At 37.1% G+C, this 11251-nt stretch overlaps 1 protein-coding gene across 1 annotated transcript; it reads right to left on the bottom strand.

Moving 5' to 3' along the window:
- Positions 1-557: 557 nt before the first annotated feature.
- Positions 558-8658, bottom strand: LOC127451653 (uncharacterized). The gene is made up of 3 exons (XM_051716504.1): positions 8302-8658; positions 5664-5754; positions 558-4700 (listed from the first exon to the last, which is right to left on the bottom strand). The coding sequence occupies exons 1-3, from the start codon at positions 8482-8484 to the stop codon at positions 4354-4356; spliced, it is 621 nt and encodes a 206-aa protein (XP_051572464.1). The 5' UTR covers positions 8485-8658; the 3' UTR covers positions 558-4353.
- Between the last annotated feature and the right edge of the window lie 2593 nt (positions 8659-11251).

The following is an 11251-nucleotide window of genomic DNA, read 5'->3' as shown; positions in this document are numbered from 1 at the left end:
TATATTAGGTACTATGTACTTAGACATTTGATACAATGTACTTATTATGTACATACATGTTGTTGCACTGTAATTACATTTAAAGTACTTGCATTTAATTACATTTGTAGTTACACTGTTAACTTTACCCCTAACCCAACCCTTACCCCAAAACCTAACTCTAACCCCTAATCCTAAACCTACCCGTACCGCAACCTCAGTAGCAGCAAATGTGGGAATTCTGCGGAACAATATGTAGTTACACAGTAAATACATAGTCTTGTATGTATTTAATGTTATTACATAGTAGTGAAGGCCACCTAATATAATGTGTGACCACATGTCCAATAGCTTTTTTTCCCATCATGAAGATGTTAGGTTAAAATGTACATGCATGCATAAGGGAATATGAGTATTTTAGGTGCTGTGACAAGTCATCATTTTATCATCTTATTTTGATCACCTTTCAACTTGTTTCTTGAAGTACAAATAAACCAATGTCTCAATTAATATAAGGTAATGGAAACTGCAAGTATGATAATTATTGGTTACATTTTATAATTATGTTTGCATTAGGTATCATTAACAATTTATAATAAAGATTTCCAGCATTTATTAATCTAGTCTAATGTCAATTTATAAAAGTACAACTGTTTATTGTTTGTTCATGTTAGTTCATATTGTATTAACTAATGTTAACTTATACAATTGTTTATGTTAAAAATGGACTATTATATTTAGAAATGAACATTAACCAAGAATATTAAGTACTGGTCATTGTTAGTTCATGTTAATTAACTAATGTTAACAAATACAAGTGTAAGTGTTACCCATTCAAGTAACACAAAATAAGAAAATGCTGTTTAAAATAGTTTGAGAGATTTTTGATAGTGTAGGACACAGCTGACAATGCTTGAAATTCCATTTCAACCCATGTAACCATGTGTAAATGTTTATTTAGAGCAACAAAATCAATGAAAACAAAAAGTTATCCAGAATGTGTGCAAAAGTGAATAAAAGTTCAAACATCAGTGAAAATCAGGTAACTACAGCAATGTATAATGTATAATTATGTATAAATAAAATTAAACACAACACCTCGAAATATATATTTGTAAACAAATGTAAAGAATAAACACACCTCTTAGAGAGCAGAGATCTTTATTTTCCAGATGAATTGCTCATATTTTTGCGCCTTTATATAGGCAGTGTTTTAATTCCTTCCCCAGCAGATTATTCTTAAGAAAACGTGAAGAGCCCTAATGATTTGACAAATGCTGTTTCTGCTATCCTTTACACAAAATAAGCCTCAAAGTCTCAAATAGTCACAAAGCAATATTTTTCATAACTTATTTCCTGTGTTTCTGTCAAGCGTGCGCATTATTCAGCAAGGTGTGTGAACTGTGTCTAACAATACTGTGAAAAGAAGCCGCGCTCCAGTTTCCAGCAATGCTTTGCTTTATGAATAAATTATGCAGATTAGTGTGTACTGCTTAGCTTTACTTGTTGCTGATTTTGATACACTGTTGTTATTTTACTTGTAAATGTAAGTTATTTGTCTTTTTGTGATTATTCAGAGCTTATTTTATACTTAACTTGTTTTTCGCAGTCATTTTGATTTGTATGTTAAATGATCAGGTCCATGCGCACGTTGTTTTATGTGTGTGTGCTCTAGAAACCTTTGAAATGCAGAGAATTTAAAAATAAAAGTCATCAATGTTTCTTAATCTTATGACTTGTTCATTTACTTTGCACGTGTTCGCGGGGCACCCCCAGGCACATCGGGGCCTTAAGCGGTCGCCTGTATCGCCTGTCGGACAGGCCAGCCCTGTCAGTACATCCACAGCTTGAGCTAGGATCGCATTTATGAATGAAGTACTCTTGTTTAAAATCTCCCCGCTCTGCTTTCAGTTATTATGATATCCCCTGAACACTTTAAAACACTCACCCTGGCTGACAACTATATAACGTGTAAATCCACTTCACTAGTTTATTACACTATAAAATCAACACCATAGATTTATATATCGAACCGCTAAAATGGAAGTTCCGAGACCAAATTTTCATGATGGCTGCGCACTAGTTTCTCTGGCGCATAAGGTGAATGTAGACAGTGTTACCCACGCAAAGACAAAACACCATCAAAGTAACACATTTGACACAAAATTATCCAGTAAACATTAATAAACAACATAAAATGAAACAAAAAACACCCCAAAATCCTTGAATCCAATGTATGTAACTCATAACACAGATCAGAAAGAAAGTACTACTATTTAAGTAAAACTTATTTAAGTGTGATGCATCACACAGGGACTTCTAGGAATGCCCTTTTAATGTTTTTCACAGAAAATTATAAAGTTAGGGCTAATCGGGCTAATCAGCCGAGTAGAGGGATAAGTGCAGCAGAATGCGGCAGTTCAAGAGAGAGAGAAAGAGCCACACGCAGCAGCCGTGTGTGCGTTTGTGTTCTGGATCTTTGTTTTAATTTTACATTAAATATTACTTTGACTGTTCAGCCGGTTCCCGCCTCCTCCTTTCCCATTCTAACCCCCCTGTTACATTGATGCCTAAACCCAGGAAGGAGGAGGGATGGCTGTCGCCACTACCAGCCGACCGAGGAGTAGCTGCAGCCGTCCGCCCGGGGACGGAGGCATCACTGCCGGCCACTGAGGATCTGAGGCATGCTGCCATCCCCCAATAGGAAAAAAAAGAAGGGAGAAAAAAAAAGAAAAGAAAGAGAGAAAAGAGGGGGAGGAACGTGACCTTCTGCCCGGGGCCGGAGGACCCACTACCGTCCACCGGGGCAGGAGCGAGCTGTCGTCCGCCAGCGGGCGGGGAGTGGCTGAGGGCCGGGAAACAGTGTATCTGGGCACCAGCGAACCAGATTTTTCCTCTCTCTCCTCTCTCTCTCACTGCCGCCCTGTCTTAATCCTTCCCTCTCGTCTTTTATTCCCCTCCCCTTGTCCCCCTCCCCAGCTCTAGAGAGGTGGGGACAAGCCTGCTGGCAGGCGCAGCCAGAAGGGCAACGTGCCCCCCAGAAAGGAGGGGGGGGAGGGGTGTACATCATGCCGAGGGTTCCCCGGCTTGAGGCAAAGGAGGGAGGAGTGTGACGAGGAGGAGGGTGGGGCCAGGCCGTGACTACGCACGCCCAGCCCCCAATCAGGCTAATCAGTTGAGGAAGAGGGATAAAGGCAGTGGAATGCGGCAGTTCAGGAGAGAGAGAGCCACACACAGCTGCCGTGTGTGTTTGTGTTTTGTGTCTTTATGTTTTAATTTTACATTAAATATTACTTTGACTGTTCAGCCGGTTCCCATCTCCTACTTTCCATTTTAACCCCCCTGTTACACACATGTATAGACTTGTTAAATATTAAACTGATGTTCACCGTAAATGATGATCATCCATTTTACTTCCAAAAACATACTTTTTATACTGTATTTTACAGTAAAATGACATGTCTTGAGAAATATAATTTTTCACCGGATATGGTAAGGTAACAGTTAACCAGTTAACAGGTTAAATACTTCTTACATTCTTTTTCTGTTAAAATGACTAATATTACAGACACAATGTATGCATTTCATTGCATTACATAACAAAATATCAAACCAAGTGGCATCTACAAACTAATTATGTTTGACCTTTTCTCTGAACTTCTGCAATAATTTTTAACCAGCAACTGCGTAATAAATATTCACATAGTGCATCAGCATTCTCAATTAGGAACAATCAGAATTCTGCTCCACACGTGGGCGGAAAACAAATGCTAGAAAATGCTGCCTCCGCAAGCAAAATACGGAGGTAGTAAGACATCAAAGAATATCTGAATCCAATATTTACATCACATCCTGTCTACTGCGATTCCTGCATCTGGTCAGTTTCTGAAGGCAGCATAAATGTGTCCTTCACTGCTTCATTTTTTTTCAACTTATGACTCCATTTCATATGAGAAATAATCACTGTGGTTACTAGATATTCGTTTGATTATCTAAAGCTTACTTGAATTTGTTTCAGATCATAAGACATGACAGAACTATGCCTTGAAAGGCTGTCCAAATCAGTGTATATACGAGGAACCTTCATACATAATGTCATTGACTGACAAGGCAGTGAGGGACGCACATAAAGTGACACAGGACACTGTTTACGCAGGAGAAAATCTTAAATATATTGCAGTAAAGGCATATGGCTTTGTAAATGTCTCTTGAAGAAATAAATAAATAAAAAATACACCTTTTATAAAAACTAGCTTGTCATAAACTCCCTCCAGTGTACCCAGCAGACCAGTGCTTCCCTGCATACTGGAAAGGGAGTCCACATTCTTACTGTCATCAGTCCATTTCATCTGAAAGGGCTTAGATTCAGGCTGATCATAGTTTGATCACACCCAGGTAGGTTTCAAAAGCAGAGATTTTTATTTTGGCTTTAGGAGTGCATGTTACCCTTAAAGTGTTTCCTTTAGTCAGAACAGTCCCTTTACCCATGAGGCCTGTTGAGAGTGTTGATCTATTGATATAAGCTATTAAAATAAGTTCATCTGGGTTATTCAGTTGTACTGTCACATTATAGTTCTGTTCTGGTTCTCGAGGGTCGAGGGTAACCTGCATGTATATGAAATATAGACCATCCTCCTCAATCTTCAACTGATTCTTTCCCTCAATGAAACCTGGCAAATTTGTTTTCCATCGGAGTTGCTCCACCTGTTCTATGTGCTCCCCTGTGGAAAGGTCAGCAGATAAATCATTTTAGGTTTATATGATGCTTATAAACAAGCAGACAACCTCATAATAAAGTGATGTGTTTAATTTTTTTAGTGTTTTTATTTTTTATTGTATGTCAACAGTCCATCTGTATCCAGTTGGGGAATTTTGGAAAACATCTGAGACAAAGTTGATACTTGAATAAAATATACTGAGAACTTAAGTTTCATGAAATATGAAAGAGCAATTCTGAGCAATTAAAATGTTCCTCTGGGCATATTGAACTTAAAGGAATATTCTGGGTTTCATACAAGCTCAACTGACAGCATTTGTGGCATTATGTTGATTGTGACCCTCCTTTTCTTAAAAAAAAAGCAAAAATCAAGGTTACAGTGAGGCACCTACAGTACAATGTGAATGGGGCCAATTTTTGGAGGGTTTAAACACAGAAATTTGAAGCTAATAATTTTATAAAAGCACTTGCATTAATTCTTCTGTTAAAACTAATGTATTATTTGAGCTGTAAAGTTAAGTTTTAGGGTTTGTTGACATTACATCAGCATGGATACGATGTTGTGAAATTGGCTATAACTTTACACAAGAAAGCTTAGTAAGTGATTTTATCACACTAAAATCATGTCACACTCATATCCTTTATGTCTTGTGGTTGTACTTTTGAAATAGTGAGTGTTTTTATGTTTACGGATTGGCCCCACTCACTTCCATTGTAATTGCCTGACTGTAACCCAGATTTGTGCTTTTTTAAAGAAAAGGAGAGATGAGTCGAAATTCATTTTTGTGGTAATCAATATAATGCCACAAGTGCTATCAATTGAGCTTAACTTGTATTGAACCCAGAATATTAGTTTTCATTTAAAGTCATTTAAAGCTTCCAACAACTATGTTTAAAATCATCGCATGTATAGCAATTAATAAGGCACATTAAGATGTGTGTCTTAATGGTTAAAGGTTCAACTTACAATCAGGTTGAAATGTGACTAAACTGTTTGGAGGAGGTTGGAGGTTAATGGGCATAGTGACATTTTGGGTGTGTCTGAAGTTTCTTGGCTCCTGTGGGGACAGAAATATGTTGATAACATCAAAGCTTTTAATCTAACTCATATTTTTTAATTACAGTTCATATAATAAAGAAAACTAAGGAAAGCTCACCAAGACTTGTTGTTTGGTAAAGGGATATTTCACCCAAAAATAAAAATTCTCTCATCATTTACTCACCCTCATGTGTATTACTTCTTTATTCTGCTGAACACAAAGATTTTTAGAAGAATATTTCAGCTCTGTAGGTCCATACAATGCAAGTGAATGGTGACCAGAACTTTGAAAGTCAAAAAAGCACATTAAAGCAGCATAAAAGTAATCCTTAAGACTCCGGTGGTTAAATCCATATCTTCAGAAGTGATATGATACGTGTGGGTGAGAAACAGAGCAATATTTAATTCCTTTTTTACTATAAATATCCACTTTCACTTTCACATTTTTCTTCTTTTGTTTTTGCCGATTAACATTCTTCACAAATATAGATTTAGATTTAACGACTGGAGTCATATGGTTTACTTTTATGCTGCCTTTATGTGTTTTGTAGAGCTTCAAAGTTCTGGCCACCATTCACTTGCATTGTATGGACCTACAGAGTTATTCTTCTAAAAACATTCTTCTAAAAATCTTTGTGTTCAGCAGAAGAAAGAAAGTTAGTCACATCTGGGATGGCAGGAGGGTGAGTAAATTATATCATTTTTGGGTGAACTATTCCTTTAATGACTTTTGAGGCTAGACAAATTCTTGCCTGAAAGTTTCAAAAAGTTTCAAATGACTTGAAGGTTACTTGTATACTTGATTACTTTACTAAGATCTAGACAGATCTATAAAGGGTAGTATATAATAGTCAGACAGATATGGATGGATATGGACAGACAGACAGACAGATAGATAGATAGATAGATAGATAGATAGATAGATAGATAGATAGGTAGATAGATAGATAGATAGATAGGTAGATAGATAGATAGATAGATAGATAGATAGATAGATAGATAGATAGATAGATAGATAGATAGATAGATTAGATATTTAACACACTTAATCTCCTTTTGCTCATATATTTTTGTTTTTCAAATAAGAATTTCAAATTCAGTTAGCAGTGGTCTGATGACAGAGAAACAGAATGACAAACATAATCAGGATGGAGAGGTCAGAGTGGCATTTCCCCTCAGTGGAATGATGTCATATTGTCTTGTTCTGCGGTTACTGTTTTGTCTTTACCAGTCTGATATGCTCTAACCTTTTGTGTGTGTTCGAAAAAAAGAAAGAAAGAAAAAAAAAGTAACTTTCAGGAGAAAGTATGGTTTCAGAACTTAACCAATTTCATTTTCAAACATCAGCCTTGGGTTCTCATATCTTTTTGGTGTTACTTTTGAATGAAACCACCAGTTAATTTTAACACAATGAGGTAATACTCTTCCACCAAAACCTGAAAAATTACCCGAAAGGTGCCTTGACTCAATAGTAGCTGAGTTTCATAATACACCTGACAAAACAATGACTTAAAAATTATGTTAGAATGAAATTGCATCAAAAGCGGATCTCATTTTCTTTTTTCACATTCTCTTATGCTAAATTGCTTAATGGGCAGCTAGAACATGTTCTGAACATGTTCTGACATGACATGGGGTGGTGGTGGTTTTTGGCGTAGAAAGATGAGGCGCGTGGAGACAAAAACGGAGGGGAAATTGTGCCCAAGACAAAACATTACCAAAACTGCAATTGCGAGTGGGGTGGCCAACTGAGTGGCCAGGCTTCGGTCCATGGAGGCCATGGCCACCCCTCGCCACCCCTTAGCTCCGCCCCTACCTATCTGTCAATATGAGGCTGTTGTGATTACACACTCAGCGTTTCCCTAGCTGCGGTCCTGAGTCATCAACCCACTGTGGTCTGACTGTATCCCACCAATACTGGGTACAATATGTGTTACATAAACAAATGTGTGCCTATCATGCTCATTATGAGATTTATTCAACCTATTTAGTACTCAGCACACATGACAGTAATCTTGGGGTCACTTCAATACCTAGATCAATACATACTTTAATACATGCTGGGCCAATTAAAGTCAGAAAACCTCATAGAACAAATAATACTATAACCAGTTTATTCAAAACACTATCAGTGAAAAGTTTGGACATATTTGATTACATTTTTTTTTTTTAATGAGTTAAAAAACCTTTTGATCTAAAGCCTTATGTACAAATGCTAAATGTTTTGTAGACTGTATAAACTATATGTATGAATTTCTAAACAAAACTTTTTTAAACGTATGAGCTGGACCAGATAGTGAAGTAAAAGCAGCCAACCTGTGTCCAACAGTTTTGATTTGTCTTACAATTTTTGGTCACTACATAATTCCCATTCTTCCACTTGTATCATGTCATAGTTTTGATGACTTTACTGTTATATTCACATGTGGAACACAGTATTAACAATGAATGAGGTGTGTCCAAACCTTTGACTTCTAGTTTATGTTCACAGATTTCACACTGTCTAGATCTCATTTCAAAGGCAGACCATTGTCTTAGATCATAGAGAAGTAAATCTCAACCATACCTGTGATTGTACCTGCGCTGATGCTCCATGGATGATCTGGACAGTTATCGACGCAGCCAGAACAAGAGTAAGCAGGGTGGACCAAACGAGTAAGCCCCAGATCAGCCTATTCTGCTGGGCCAAGGCACCACCATCCCTGCCTCCTGTTTTTTCTCTGCAGTACTCAGCAGAAAGAGACATCATGTCCAACAGCCACGAGAGAAGAGTGAGTAAACTGAGTCGAAAACACCGGCGAGTTCAGCAGGGAAGAGCTGCTCCACTCTCCTCGACTTCTGGTTGGCCCGTAGAGAAACCTCAGAATGTGTCAAGCTTCCTGTCTGCTGGGTTTGGTCTCTGTGAGAGTGTGGCTGTGTTCCTGTTCAGGGTTTCTCAGCAGATGTCCAAGTGGAGTACTAAAGTGTACTTTCCCCTAAAGCATGGGTGATGAGCAATATGAAACACCTCTCGTTTGGGGAGGGATGAGCCCTCCTACTCGCTGTCAGACTTTCATAGTCGCAATAATAGACGACTGGGAGTTTTTACTCTAGAAAATCTAGTTTGACGCACTACATCATACCTGGGACTGGCTTCTTTTTGCTTGCCGTTAATTGTACAGTGAGCATGTTGTGACATCTTCAGAATTTAAAAGGCAAGAATCCAGTATGGGTACCACATTTCAATGTGTCAGATCTGCAATAAATATATGATAACAGTTTACATTAATGTTCACTTTGTTAAGGGTTTATAAGGGGTTTATTAAGGACTAATAAGTCATTTACAAATGCATTATAAATAACTGATATGTAGTTATAACAACATGAACAAAAAGGGCGACTTTCGTGCAACACTTGCCAAATAGTACACATTTTAACTTCCATGATATAAATGCTTAATAAATTCACTTATTCATACTTATATAAATCAGTCTATTCATGATTTGTGTCACACTGCAGCAAAAATAGATTATCACAGAGACATTAAATTTAGGGATTAATCTTGCAATAATAGGAGGGGTTACTTATGTTGAATAAGTGTTATTAAGCATTTATAACATGTGAGGTAAATTGGCTCACAATTTGGCAGGTATTGCATGAAAGTCAACCTTTAATCCATGTAATTATAACCGCATATCTATGATTTATCATGAATTTGTAAATTAATTATTAGTCATTAATGAAGCAATTTATAAACCTTATAACAAATGAAACAAAAGTGTTAGCCCATATATTGTACTATAAATATATGGTTCCTTTTATGTCTTGCACAAGTTTGTAAATGCTAGCTTGAGGGTAAAGTTGACGTGAAATGCTTTAAATGGAAAGTTCTGTACAATGAACTACAGTAGTGATGGCAAAAAGGTCATTAAAAATAGGGAACAACTAAAAATAACAATCAGAAATGACACAATTTCTCTACATTCATTTACATTCTTAACCCACAATATTGATGTTTACTAAACAAAAGATCATAGACATATGTCAACTTCCCTTAAACCTTTTCTGGCATGTTCATGTAGTGCCTATACAGGGTTCAGGTCCACCAAAGCATCTGCATCATGGAAACATCTTTGTGAACAGACTGATCACACTGTGAATTTGGCGACAGGAGGTCAAAAGTTTTGCTGCTGAAATCAGTCTGTGCCCAGTGAAATTAAAAGCGAAATCAGACCACATAAAGCATCATATTGTCAAAATGGTTACATTCAATAATGTGTTGCATGGTTCTCCACATTTGTGATTCCTGTCTTTACATTTATGTTGCTTTTGTGCCTAATAAAACACACATTTTCCTGTATATAAGTCGTAGCATCTTTGCATTGATCGAAACACCTGCAAGCCAAGTATCAAGCCACCGTTCCGAACAGAGAGACCCTCATCCTGCTGATGGAGAGGAAAAGTTACGCTAAAGTATCCAACACGTTACTTTTTGTAAAAAGTAACGATGTAACAGATCGATCATACTCTAAATTCAGTTCTACTGCTGAAATCGGTCTGTAATTCCATAAATTTGAAACCACTGTCCCTAGTGGCCAAAGCTGCAAGTAATGTTGAGGTGAAATGTTCACAGGGCGGCGCCAAAAGCGAGTTGTATTATTGTATGTAAATTATGTAATAGTCAACAAGAATGCATATTTTAATAACTCTAGCCCCTAACCCAAACCCTTACTAGAGTAAAAATACAACCTCCATCATGGTCTATTTTTATCCGTCATATTAGTTACATTTTCCATGATACATAGTATATTTTATGTAGATATAGTCAACATTTCCAGATAAAAATGTCTGTAAAGCACGTGGCAAGCACATCCATCCATCCATCCATCCATCCATCCATCTATCTATCTATCTATCTATCTATCTATCTATCTATCTATCTATCTATCTATCTATCTATCTATCTATCTATCAGAATGTATGACAATCCTATATGTAAAGAGCATATCAATATGAAATTTTGACAAACTGAAATTCCAGCCACACGGCTTTTTCACATCCAAAAAAGAGGACATGTCCATGGAAAAAGGGGATGTATGGTCACCCTAATTTTAAAACCATGTGCATTAGGAAGTTGGTCATCCCTAACAGCATCCAGTTTATTAATCATTGGAGAAGGACTGCCAGGATTTGCTTCCATTCATACATCAGACAGGGATTTTGGGTGATCCTGGCTCACAGTCTGCATTCCAATACATCAGTGGGGTTCAGTAAATCATCATGGACCTCACTTCCTGTATCATATGCACTGGGGCATTGTCATGCTGGAAAAGAAAACGACCTTCCACAGACTGTTGCCACAAAGTTTGAAACACAGAACTATCTAGTCTAGAATGTCATTTTCTGATTTTACCATACATTTTACTCGCCAAATATTACTTGGAGGAATCTCAATGTTTCCATCAATGACTGCCTACAAGCAAATAAACAAACATTTTTTTAAAATGTTTTTTATTATGAAAATGCACAATTCAAAA

This window comes from Myxocyprinus asiaticus, chromosome 14, assembly GCF_019703515.2.
Source record: "Myxocyprinus asiaticus isolate MX2 ecotype Aquarium Trade chromosome 14, UBuf_Myxa_2, whole genome shotgun sequence".
Classification (NCBI taxonomy): Eukaryota; Metazoa; Chordata; class Actinopteri; order Cypriniformes; family Catostomidae; genus Myxocyprinus; species Myxocyprinus asiaticus.
The sequence above is the reverse complement of the archived record's forward strand: the minus strand, read 5'-3'. Positions and strand labels throughout refer to the sequence as shown.